The 13846-nt window shown below is 36.1% G+C and overlaps 1 protein-coding gene across 2 annotated transcripts in view; it reads left to right on the forward strand.

The window, feature by feature from the left end:
• The window catches only part of LOC105042163 (phospholipid-transporting ATPase 3), a 45059-nt gene that overhangs the window by 25601 nt on the left and 5612 nt on the right, over positions 1–13846 (forward strand). For both annotated transcript variants that reach the window (XM_073253753.1, XM_073253754.1), the window contains 7 exons: positions 26–168; positions 2561–2662; positions 2752–2815; positions 2891–3103; positions 12771–12936; positions 13093–13172; positions 13510–13749. In XM_073253753.1, the coding sequence (XP_073109854.1) occupies positions 26–168; positions 2561–2662; positions 2752–2815; positions 2891–3103; positions 12771–12936; positions 13093–13172; positions 13510–13749 (1008 nt within the window). The remainder of the gene's footprint in view (positions 1–25; positions 169–2560; positions 2663–2751; positions 2816–2890; positions 3104–12770; positions 12937–13092; positions 13173–13509; positions 13750–13846) is intronic.

The raw sequence follows: 13846 nt of genomic DNA on the forward strand, positions 1-13846 counted from the left end.
AGTTTAAATCCTATCTTCTGTGTAGGAATTCTTCAGATGTCTTGCACTTTGTCATACTGTTCTTCCAGAAGGTGATGAATCTCCAGAAAAGATCATGTATCAAGCTGCATCACCAGACGAGGCTGCTCTAGTAACTGCAGCAAAAAATCTTGGTTTCTTTTTTTATAGGTATGCTAACAGAATATTATTTTTTAGTTTTTGTTATACGACATCTTATTTCTGAACTTCACAGAAAAGGATTTTATATTTTTAAGTTAGTATTGTGAACGGCATCTCCTCTTTATTTTGATCAATGGTGTTATCTTGACACAAATTCATTTAAGATAGCCATCATTGCATCATACAGCAATGATTTTTATTAGTCGAGAAAGTTCAAATCATGGCATCACTACTAGTAGGAAATCCTACAATCACCATATATGACAGATTTATGTTGGTACTGGGCCCCTCATCCAATAAGGAGAGGCTGGTTTGTTTAGATGGGAAAATAATCTAGCTCAGAATTTTTTTTTTTGGGCCTGTCAAGATCCATTCTGTACCCAAGGTGTAGAAAATTCACACAACTTGTGTTCTGGAAGATGCACTGACTCAGTGAATTAAAACAACAAGTATATATTTATCACTTATTTTTTTTCCTTTTAAGGGTGTAGTCTAATTTTACAAATTACAGTATATTTGAAAGTGCTTTTAAATGTTGATTATTGCTCATAAAATTATTTAATTTGTGTATGGATGAGATTTTCTGAAATATTTAGTTTATTGAAAGTAGTAGAAAATCTTTTTTGAGAAATTTGTAATAGAAAACCATCATCCTTAAAATACATAGAAGCAGCTTGATTCCCAATTTTCGTCCCAAAAATAACCCTGGGCTATATTTTCTAAACAGGAATTCTAATATTATTGGACTTTGAAGCTTTTTAATTTTATGCATGATAAGAGTCCCATGTCTTCCATAGTCCAAACTCAAAGTAGTTTGTTGGTTGCAGCAAAAATTTGAGGAAATGATATGTTAGTGCAGATAAAATTTATTTAGATTAAAACATAGCATGGCTTAGGTCAATCTTTAATGGTCACATGCATCTACAAGTGTACCTTAAGTAGTCTTGTAAATGAATGAAGTGGATGGATCCAAAGATGGTTGAATTACTTTTGTACTAAAGTAACTGTTTTGACTATTGGTTGATGCATGGGTGGTTTATCCAAGCTATAGGGTAGCTTATTGGACTCAGTTACCTTACTCCAACATAGCCTACCTGGTGTTGACCCAATCTAGTGTCATAGCTAAGGCAACCTTGCTCGTTAGACTCTTAACTTAAGCAAAGTGTGAAAAGGAATTCTCTGAATGTTATACTTGGTGAACTTTCCCATTTAACATATATGAATCCAAACCCATAAGCCAAAATACTTAGGTTGCCTCATAGTCTTTGTGTGGTCAACATTACCTTTTTGTCCCAACCTAAGCCGTGTAATTTGGAAATCGCATAATGTGCAATACCAACAGATGATATTTGATGGGTATGGTATGGTGCAATACCAACAAAAGTCATGTCTCTAAGTGCTGTAGCAAAATAAGGTAATGTATCATGGGGATGGTATGGTAAGATATCAAGGGGTGTACAGGTGAAACCTTAGTGATATAGTATGGTACAATGGGTATAGACCAAGGAATGCATCAGTACCAAAATCCTTGATGTGGACATATACATCCACGGTCATGTTTTTCTCACGGGCTCTTTTCTTCTGGTTATGAAGCACATTAAGCTACAAAACATATTTTTTACGAAGAAGCAATTTGATCCCGCATTTCATTACCCACCTTCAGAACAAACATTTGTAGTGTGCCAAATAACATTCAGAACTTCTGCCCAATGCCCTAACAACCAAGCGAAAGAAAAAGCATGAAGCATTGTATACTGGGAAAGACTAAATGTAGTGTTACCTAGAGACTCCAAATTTTGGGTTTTTTGATGTGTTGGATGCTTGGATGCTTTAGACACCTGGGGCAATTCATGACACTCCTTGACACTTCATACCAAATAATGATGCCATTATCAATTTATCATTACATGCTTACTTTGACACTTCTCCATGAAAGTTATTGAGTTCAACATGACACTAAGCAACCATTTTATCAAGTTTTATAAACTTAAGAAGTCGATGGTCTAGCTCATAATTCATTATGTCCATCCGTTAATGCATATTTATGGTCAGTAGATAATATAGATGTGTTCTCATCTCCAAATTTTTGAAGATCCCTGTGTGGGATTCTTCTGGACGCTTGGACAATTGACACCCGTATCATGTATCCAAGAACATTGATTAATTTTTCCCAAGACATTGTTGTGCATGTAACTAGAGAACTAACGGTGAAACTGATGATTCTGGTTATCTCAAAAGGATTTATCAGTTTTAAATTAACTGAAGAAGAATTTAGTTAGATTATATTGTCCCTAAGGTCCACTTCTCGGAGAATTTCAACAGAGTATCACAACTTAATATTGCTAAATTGCTATTGAGATCTGATTTTGATCCATTTATAAAATTATCTATTTCTTGTCAGGCGCACACCAACTACGGTTATGATTCGTGAATCACATGTTGAAAAGATGGGCAAAATTCAAGAGGTTGCATATGAGATTTTAAATGTTCTAGAATTTAATAGGTGGGTGCTTTTAGTTATAATTTCATCACATATGCGTTTTTTTGGCTTCATGACCAGTATCATTTACACTCCCCTTTATGTGCTAATAGTACAAGGAAGCGCCAGTCTGTGGTATGTCGATACCCAAACGGAAGACTTGTTCTTTATTGTAAGGTACATTTCAAACTTTAAAATTTGTTGTTCATATATTATTAAGTTGAATTTAACTCAAAAAAAAAAATTTCTCAGGGTGCTGATACTGTGATATATGAAAGATTGGGTGATGGAAATCATGATATGAAAAGGTTAACCAGGGAGCATTTAGAACAATTTGGATCTGCTGGCTTACGTACGCTCTGTTTGGCCTACCGAGAACTAAACACTGAGTTATATGAAAAATGGAATGAGAAATTTATTCAAGCCAAATCTTCTTTGCGGGATCGTGAGAAAAAACTTGATGAGGTATGTCAGCTAACTATTTTCCACAGTGCAGATGTTTCTGCCTATTATTTGAAATTAAATTATATGCTTAGTAACTGATCTGTTTAAGTTATATTCTTAATAACCGATTAGTTTAAATATAGTATACAGGTGCATGCTTGACATCTTATTTTTTTTATTTGCAATGATGATGCTCGGTACAAATTTTCAAAATGATTTAGTAAATAACATTGTAGGGCTGGGGGTTACCTTTTGAAGAATCTTTCTTCATGTTTTTTTCTCTTAGCTTTTCCGATGTCCTTAATGTTGTTTATGTTTATTATATTGTGGTGGAAGAAGCCTTCATTTGTATTCTCTTGTTTTTGAAGTTCGAAAGAGTTTAAAGAAACTGTTCCATGTTAACATTTAGGGGGTGCTTTGGTTCGTGACCGGAATTAAAATCGGAATCGGAATGGATTGGAATAGAAATCTGAATGACCAAATCCCCCAAAGCATTTGGTTCATGATCAGAATCGGAATCAAAATGGTTGATTCTCATTGTTGTTGCTTGGTTCATTTAAAGATAAGAATCAGAATCAACTCAAATTTTCGCTTTTATTGTTGAACTTAAAATCTTCAAAAATCGATTGTTTTCGAATATTTTTAATATTTTCACCTTATTTAATACTAAAAAATATGTATCAAGAGATTTGAAATTAAATATAATTTATTAATTTAGAAAATTTGAAATTAAATACAATTTATTAATTTAGAAAACTAACTAACAGATCAGTGGTGGTTCTCTCCAATGTTGTTCTAAAACTTTCAGCAAGGGTGTCAAAAAAAATCTTTTAAAAAAAATTATATATAATTTAATATGATAACTAGTTAGATTTTTTTAGTAAAGAATTTATTAGTTAGAAGTATTGTATTTTTTTCGATAAAGTGAGGAGCTCCTAGCATTATTGATTTAGTTTTTGTTTATATTGCACTGTATACATTAAAAAATAAGAAGGATATACTGAATATATGAAAATGCGATATACTAACTAAAGTTACTAAACCCTAACGTTGATACAGACAATTCTCAAGGCTAAGCATAATGCATTGATAAAATCATAAAAAAAGCCTAATCACTAAGAACCAAAGCTACCATAGTTGTACTTACTTTGTATAACAATATATAGAAATGAAATTTTGTAAAATCTAATAAAAAAAAGTTAAGCATTCCATTAGCAATAGCATCACACAAAATACTAACGTCTAAAATTTGACCCACCAATGTCGAGTCAAAAAGGCTAAGCACGTACTGCCTCTTCAAGTGTGGTGGAAGAGAGAAGAATACTGCGCTCTTACTAGGCTCTACTGTGAGAATATTGGCCGTCTTTATCACTTCACCACCAGTCAATGCCTTCAATGCAAGTAGCTCCACTACTCTCGCTGCGTTCTTCTTAGGCATCTCTTGCTCACGTACCATTGCTTCAATTATGGTACCAAAATGAGTATCTATGTGCGACATAAATGTCTCAAGGATATTAGAGATGGCCTTAAAGTCTCCTTCATAGATTCGGATTCTCTTGCCATCCTGGCCTCCTTTCCTTGGATAACTTTATGCTTCTTTGCTTTCCTCGAACTGCTACTAGGTGCCCTCTCTATCGAAAGAGGCTGTGTAATTGAGTGGCCTCCACCGTCCTCATCTATGCTAAGGTTTATTGGATCTTCATCATCCTAAATAGCTGCCTCCTCTCTCTCTATTTTCTCAATAGCCTTTGGAAATGTTTTAGCATCCTTGCACGTTACCCTATCCTTCCTATAGATCATTTCAAGTACATCTAGATGAGGAAAAGCTACTTCCCACAAACCTTTGGCGGACTCATGCACCTATCATTAGAAAACCATAAATATTGAGTAAGAGATGAACAATAAAAAATATTATTTGAATTAAAAAAATAATATTTATAAAATATACCTTGCACCACTCCATGTACCATGTTTTATCACAAGAGATCATCTTCTTTTGGTCATTCCACGTGCATCCTATTTGCAATAATATCTCTACAATAGCTCTATGCTTTTACTTTAGATATTTTATCCTGGATTGAATACATGTGGTAGCCTTCAAACCACAGCCAGATAGTTTTTCTTTAATTATTTTTCCAACTTGTTCATATATCCATTCTTAAAACTATCCTCTTTCCAAATGGGATCAGTGGACAACTCTTGAAGGCATTCCACTAACACCGCATCTCATCATTTTTCCATGGGCGCTTGTTCTTTCCTCTACCACGATTAACTTGGCTACATTTATCAGATTCTATCCTATAATAATTATAAGTCATGACTTAATGATTATACCAATATACTCAAGGATCTTTATGTAGAAAAATGATAGATATGTCATTTCCAGTGGACACTGGTAGAAGTATCACAATGACAACAATCATATGAAGAAGATTCTAAAACAAAGAGTTGCATGCATATCTTTCAACAATCATATATGAATACAAAGCAAGACAATAAAAAGACTAAGCTGCATATAATCCTTGGGCAAAAAGAGCTTGATACTACCAACTAAAACCAAGCATGTTGGGTACATACTTCAGTCCTAATGAAAGTGTGAAAGGTGGATAAAATATGCACTCAAAAACAAATCATAACCATGAGGAACTCCCTAGTAGGTTTATGAGGGCACATGGAATCTCCCAGTTAAGCATTTATTGGCTAAAATTATATTTCTGACCTACAAGTGCTGAACAAGGATAGGTGATTGGCTGGCCTAGCCATTTGCTAAATTTTGATCACACCATATCCTGAATGCATTGCTACAACTCCAAAGAAATAAAACCAATATTCTGCCTTCTGAGTGTAGAAGAAACCCAGTGCTAGAGTTTTAATGCTTCTAGTATGCCTTTTGAGGCTACTTGTGTCCCTGCAACTTTGCAAATATTAGAGAACCTACAGTTGTGCAGTAGCAGCACCCTGATGGATAAAAACTCAACAGCAATCTATATGCCCATGTGCCATGCTAATGATCCATCTGAACCTGTCAACCATGCTGAAGTTTCCACATGCCCTGGTATTCTACGATGCCTTAACAATTTATCTTAAACAAACTATTGCCCTTGCAATTCTTTAATGTCCACCAATACAGAGAAGCTCATGACAAGTTTGGATGTCAAAAAAATGAAACCAAATGCCTTAAAAAACATACATAAAAGATAACAGATAACTTGTAAGTTCTTTTGATTGGCAAGTTGTGCATTGGATAAGGAAAGCTTTGTTATCCAGCAATCACAAAGCCAGTTTGTCACTTAGGAACCCACTCAAAGAAGCATGTCTTTGACATGCATACATACAAGCAAACAGGCATACAAACAATGCCACGGGCTCCTGATTTTCACAACTCCTGCTAAAGCTACTAGGAAATCAGCACATTCAAAACACATTGAACGAATTGATTAAAAATAAAAAATTGAAAACATGTATATAGGTAGATCAATGTAAATATCTCTAGCTAAGGCAAATAAGAAATATTTTTCTGATAAAGTTAAGTAGGCATTTCCTCAGACACCTTGCTTGTCCATTTAGATATATAGAGAGATCGAGAGAGAGAGAGAGAGAGGGAGAGACTTACCAGTGATCTGGGCTGACGTGAATAAGATGGGAGTTAGGAGATAGGATGGAACTGAGGAGGTCACGGGAGATGAATATGGGCAGGCCCTTCCTCGTGGAGAATAGGAGAGGTGGGGGCTCGATGGGGTTGGAGCAGCTAGAGAACTAATATGGAATGGGGGGACTGTTGGTCGTCGGAGTAAGGGAAGAGTGGCCGCCAGATGCACCAGGGGCAAGGATTTCTCACCTTTTTTCTGGTTTGAGAGAGTCTATTGGGTTTTTTTAAGGGACGGGAGCAACATATTTGTTTGGTAAAATATTTAAATATGAGGGACAATTTAGGAAATAATTTGTTAAACGGTGGAATGGGCTTTGAATCCATAGGGGAGACTTCAGAATGGGACAATTCCCATTCCATCCTAGAATTGGAATTGGAATGGGACTCCTCAACCAAGCAACTGAAATGGGAGTCACCCATTCCGATTTCCATTCCAGACCTTCATTCCCCTCAACCAAGCACCCCCTTAGTACTACTTGTCTGTATTTTCTTTCTGCATACTTCTGATGCATACTTTAATACATCTGATAGAGAAATTTATAGTTTGCTTAATTACTTCCATTTGTTTAATAGAACAGACAGTAAATACTTATGCATATCTTGGAATTCACTGTCTTATTCCAGTTGATGTCAGTACACTTTCCTTCCTTGTAATTTAAAAGTAATGTATGTATTTCTCATGTAAGAGAAATAACCATGAGATTTCTATGATTCAACTCATGAATAGAATATAAATCATCATGTCCTTATTTATAGCTTCAATTCCCGCCTAAATATCTATCGTTTACTTGAGACAAATTTTTAAGTCTTCCTCAACAAAAGATAACCAAAGATTTTCTGAAATAGTGAAAAACCTTGATTAGCATGGAAGCCTGTGTTGAAGGTGGCAAAATTATTTTGTGCAGTTCTAATGACCATGAAACTTCTGTAAGCCAACCTATTCTAGTCAGTAAATCTACTAAAAATAAAACATACAAAAGCCAACAAATATGCTTTCATGAAAAGTACAAGGTAAAAATAAAACCTTGCCTTAACTAAAAGTCAGTCTAGAATATGTTTATATTATGAATCAATTTCCACTGGTCAAGTGTATAGTTCTTTGATCCTTCAGAGACTGCAATTCCTGTCATCATAGATATTTGGGACATAAACTCAAGAAATCAATACCAGACCTCCTCCAATATTGACATACATCCTCAATCTCCTTATCATTGAATTCTCTTATTCCTGGAAAAGGTAAGAGATGTTCCAACCTGGCTGCATATTGGTATTGGAAACCAAATTAATGGGAATTTTTTTCAGGGTTTGAAATGACTTCAGTTTTTAACATTCTTCTCCTAGACAAGTTGCCATGCTGCTTGCTTCAGACTGTGCAAAGATTTGAAGATATCTAGCATCAATGCATCATACATCTAGATTAGATAGCATTTGGGTGGCAGCAATTCTTGTTTTCCACTTGGACTTTTTAACTGTTTGGTGAGAACCACCCAACCATATCTCAGTAATACCATCAAAAGACAAAGTTAATATGAAGGAAACATACCACTACTATCTCTCTCAAATAGGCTTCTTTGCTTATTTAGCCGTGTGCTTAAATCTTGTAGAGAATCTCTATATGCAAGTGGCACTGGCGTTGCAGTTGTTCAATAAATCTTTTACTAAGAATAGAAACCAAGCATCCGAAAAACTCATAAATTATTCTCTAATATCAATTTCCCTCCTAATTTTTGAATGGGCAGCGGTATGTGACTCTATGAGCCTTTGTTGCCCCCTCAGTTTTTGGTAATTTTACAGCTTCCCATCTAGCGTTAGCTGAGGGAAGCTAGGAAGGTACGCCTAGGTTTCGCATACCTACTTCTCGCATCTTGTTGGTGGCTGGTTTATACAGTTTCTTAGTTGAAAGTTTTTCAGTTCCATGAATATTCCTCATACAATGGTCCAATACCCTTCTGCCTCTCTCTGCCTTTTTCCTTGCACCCAGTTGGTGCCCCTCCTACTCCCTCTCTCTCTCTCTCTCTCTCTCTCTCTCACACACACACACACACACACATTTGGGACCTGGAATATGGTGCCATTTAGAAAGTGATGCCCAAGTGGATCAATGGAGACATGATCACTCAGATCTCCTCAATAATGTGCCTTCTATCTGAACCTCTTACAGGAGGTGCATCTGCAATGTTAGGTTCGCATGACTTGAGTTTGTCTGAAGTTTAAAGAAGTTCAATACTTTTCTAAAAGAGCCTTTTATGCCTTTGATATCCTCTAGAATTTTTTTTTTTTCTGCAAATCATGCCAGTTGTGATGTCTAGATTGAAAATGAATACGCAGCCTGAGGTGGATTTTGGAGAAGATTATTTGCAATAGCAAATGAAAATCTGAGATCTAGTAGCAGATTATGTCGCTGATGTTAGGAATTCCTTATGGTCTCTTTACTGTCATATGCTTTGGCTCTTCCACTTCTATTAGATGGCTATGAATTTTTAAAAGGTCATCTTTTCCTTTGTTTATTTCTGTGTATTAGATTTTGATTATTGAAGAGTTTTGACTTTCTGTTTTAATAATTTTCTCTTGGCTGCTTTGAAAATTTTCTTTTCTTTATTTCAAGTCTTGTTTTTCTTTGATAGGTGGTATGAATTTGCACGTTTTAGTTGTTACTTGCAGGTTTGAAATAGAGGCAAATGACAAGGGCCATGGGATAAGAGGGGATACAAGAAGAGGAAGATCAGAAATATGAATAGGAGGTGGAGGAGAGAGATTGGAGTAGTTTGAGAATGATAAGATATAAGTTGATTGATCCAATCATGGAGAAGGAAGAATTCTCTCAATCCGCTCAACTCAAATTTCTCAAAGAAATTTTGAAAAAGGTTGAAAAATTTTGAAAGTTGGGTTTACGTCTCCTTTCCTTCATTGATAATCCATATCTCATAAACTAAGGTACATAGATCCTATTTATAGTGATGGTAAGGTCATCTCTTGCATAATTCAGGTCGGATTTCTCTGCTAGTTCGAATAGGACTAGATCTCCAAAAATAATCTAACTAAAAGACAATCACAAAAAAAACTAAAATGCTATAAAAGATCTCAATTTTTCTATCAACTTTGCCTTCTGTTGCTCTGTCTAATTCTTAATGGATTAAGAGGTATATTCGGTCAAACTCTTTTATGAAAAGGAATCTTTCGATTTGACCAGCTATTTCGAGAACCAAACGATGAAAATTCGGCTCATTTTGATCACTTAAGGGGTTGATATTAAGTCATAGATCTCAAAAAATTACCTGATTTGAAGGAAAAGATCATTGTGATCAATTGTCCTATGACTTATCTCCAAAAATTTGGCTTGTGACTTGGCTTCCCGATGTGGCAGATCTCTCTCTTGGATTCTTTTTAGCTGTACTTGTAGTGGCTAAAATAGTCCACATTGACTTTGGTGATCCTTCTTGATCAAGTTTCTCCCTCCTTAGGGGATTTAGTTTATGCTAAATTACAATTGAAAGTGGGGAAACGACAGCTTCCTTATCTTATGGCCGAACCATTTTGCTTTGCTTGGAGATGGTTCTCGGCCTTGGTCTTCTTTCCTTCTATAGCCAAGCATGCCACTTCCTTTGCTTTTGTATCTGGACTTCATGGTAGGGATGCTTCTTGCCATCCTTCCTCGGTGACGGCAGTGATGATGGTGGCGATTCCTTGGTCTTGATCTCGGTTAATTAATTTGTGGAACCAGGGGATGAGAGCTTAACCTCCCATGAGCAGTATCAATTTTTCGTATCATCATTACAAACTTTCTGCAAGCATTAAGTCACTTTGCTTGGGCTTGTGGTCGTAAGGTTTATATTACCTTGTGGTCTGGAATAAGGTACACCATACCATACCAAATCGAGTGGTATGGGTTGTAGCATAATGTACTAAAATATGGTATGGGGGCGTATGGACACTTGGTACGTTGAACCGGCCCTCGTACCAAGTACCAACAATGATTATGGTGGAACTGGTTCGCGGTCCTTGATCGAGATGACGTACCTTGGTGTGGAGGCATTGATTATGAATCCTTTTTATTCTTTACGAGATGTTACTTTCTTTGCCGCCTATGGAATATTGTATCTCGATTTGAAAGGTATGGGCTCTTAAGAATGACCTGGCAAACATCCAAAGGAACTATTTCGTAAGTTATGTCATCAATATACTTCTCAATAATTGCGAATTTGGAGGCACGTTGTTTAGTGATCTTCAATTCTACATCAATCTGAATCGAATCAAGAGGATAGGAATGCAGATGGAGCTTGGTTTGCGATTGTAGCTTTTGAACCAAACTTTCATAGGCGAGGTTCTTCTGGCTTCAAGATCTAGAATAGCCTCGATGATGCTCTAGTTCACTTGGATCTTCAAGTGGAGTTCTCCGCATCTCGAAGTTTGCTTCATTTGCTGTCTCGGGTTTCTCTCCCTATCAAGCTTAGTTTTAAGTTTGCTTGTTCAACCTCGGGTAGTTCCTCAACCTTTGTAGCATTGAGGACCGTTTTCCCTTTTCTCTTGGAATCCTGGTCCTTTAGTTTCTTTCTTTTTGGTTGCAAGTTAGGTTGAGATTTCCAACATTTCTACTCTCCTTGGTGTGTCCACCGAAGTTATAGTGGTTGTAGTAATCTTTTTTGAGTCGTGTTGATCTACTTCTTGTTCTGCTCTCCTTTTTTGACTTGATTTTTTGTTGTCTTTATCAAACTTATTGCCCTACTGACCTTTCTTAGGCCGATTTTTCTCCATGATCCATTTGTTCTTTCACTGGATTTGCTGATGTCTTTCAACTTTGAAGCTTTAACTCCTTTTGGATACTTTTGTGGAGACCTCCGATTAAGGTTTTAAATTCCGTGGGATAGGGCTGTCTCGGTTTGCCCATGGAACGTGATGCACCACCCTCATGCCCTATCCCGACACCGAGGGTCCCATTCACTACTAGTTTCCTGTTCTATATGATTACACTGGCTTATCTGATGGCATTGGAAGACTAGACTAAGTGCCTATCTTGACAGTAAGTACCATAGCTGTTCCTCCAGCTCTTTCAAACTATAAAGAATGAATAAAATTTTTGCCTTGCATGAATTAGATCTTGAAATAGAAATTGTGGAATGAATGGAGACCCAAAAATGAAAATCTGTCTCCATTGGTTTAGGGCTTCCATCTATGTTAAGAAAATCAATCATTCAATGATCAGCTCTAGAAAAAAATCCAGTAGTGGTGTTATTGGGACGTAATCTTGGATATAAGAGAAACATAAGGGGCTTTTTGGTTGTCTATAAGTTTTCTTAAGCAGATAATCATAGAATATTGTTCTCTATAAACATGTTTTATAAAAATAGGGGAACCTGTTTTTCATGAAACTCATTTTTTCAGGTTTTTGTAGAAATTTATTTGGAATTTTTTATAAACTTGTTTTAGTAAAAATAAAAAAACTTGTTGACCAAACAACTCTTAAGATGTTTTAAGGGATTGAACTAGTTGGGATGCTAGTTTGTATATTTTAAGATTGGCATTTCCTTATGGAATGATAAATCTGTTCATGCTAACATACAGACAAACTTGTTTTGGAGCTGTCAAAATATAAGCTCACTTCTCTAATAATCACGAGATCACTCTTCCCAGAAATTATTTCATTATTGGTGAAATTAAGATGAGACAACAATATATTTCCTTTCTTCTTGAGATGGAAAGATTTCACTGGAGAAAACTCTTTTTATTAAGTAGGAAAAGTTAAATGTGAAGGATCTGATGGATGATCTATTCCAGAAGATGCAAAAGGAATTCTATTGCAAAGGATTTGGATCAACCCATGCCTTTTGTTTCTAGATTACTGTCACAAATATCATTTGGCAGCTTCCAGGATGCAGTTGTGATTCATATGTGCAAGTACTTGTCGTTCAGGACCAGTATGTTGTATTTTTTTCCATGTTTTTTTGGATCCAGCTGCACGTGAATGTTCTTATGCTGCTAACATGTAGATAATAAATGTTCAATTGGAGTAACTAGATGATCTCTTGTCATTATTTCTTGTAGGTGGCAGAGCTAATTGAAAAGGATCTGGTGCTAATAGGATGCACTGCTATTGAAGATAAGCTTCAAGAAGGGGTGCCAGCTTGTATAGAAACCCTATCTAGAGCTGGAATAAAGATTTGGGTGCTAACAGGGGATAAAATTGAAACTGCAATAAATATAGCCTATGGTAAGATAAACGTTTTAGATCTTCCAGGTTCCAATCTTTGCATTATCATGTTTTGTAGAAAAAGTGTTCATGAAGTGCCAACCGTGTGGTTCGGCTTGTAATTGTTAATATAGGAATGAAATTCTGTCCCATTACTAGATCTTTCCTTCCTTGCAGCATGCAACTTGATCAATAATGACATGAAGCAATTCATTATCAGTTCAGAAACAAATGCAATTAGAGAGGCTGAAGATAGGGTAAGATGAATCCATACTGCTATATTATGCATAAAGTTTGCATGCATACTACAATGAAGCATATATATTATTTTTGTGGGAAACAGTTACCAGACAATTCTAAACCTATGCTCGGACTATTCCTGAACCAGCTAGTATGAATCTGTTATTCTTAATTTGTTGGAGTTCATGACTACTTTCAACCCTCTTGCATATCTCCCCCACCACCACCCCCCTCCCCCTTCATTTTTCTCTTTCCTTGAGCCATATCTTGCACTACTGTTTGTAGGCCTTAACTAAGTTCAATGTAATAACATTTAAAATTTCTGTTGTTGAATTCTGTATACCATACTTTCAGGGGGACACTGTAGAGATTGCACGTGTGATTAGACACTCAGTAAAACAGGATCTGAACCGATGCCTTGAGGAAGCTCAGCAATACTTGCGTACTATATCAGGAACGAAGTTGGCCCTTATAATTGATGGAAAATGTTTGATGTATGCACTGGACCCAAATTTACGTGCGAATCTGCTCAATTTGAGCTTGAATTGTAGTTCTGTAGTTTGTTGTCGTGTTTCTCCACTACAAAAGGCACAGGTAAAGTATGTCTTTTCTAAAGCTTGAGCGGCTAGAATTAATTTCATGGATTATGTTCCGTCTATACACACACTTACACATGCGGACATGGTTTACA

Source organism: Elaeis guineensis, chromosome 3, assembly GCF_000442705.2.
Source record: "Elaeis guineensis isolate ETL-2024a chromosome 3, EG11, whole genome shotgun sequence".
In the NCBI taxonomy this organism is placed as follows: domain Eukaryota; kingdom Viridiplantae; phylum Streptophyta; class Magnoliopsida; order Arecales; family Arecaceae; genus Elaeis; species Elaeis guineensis.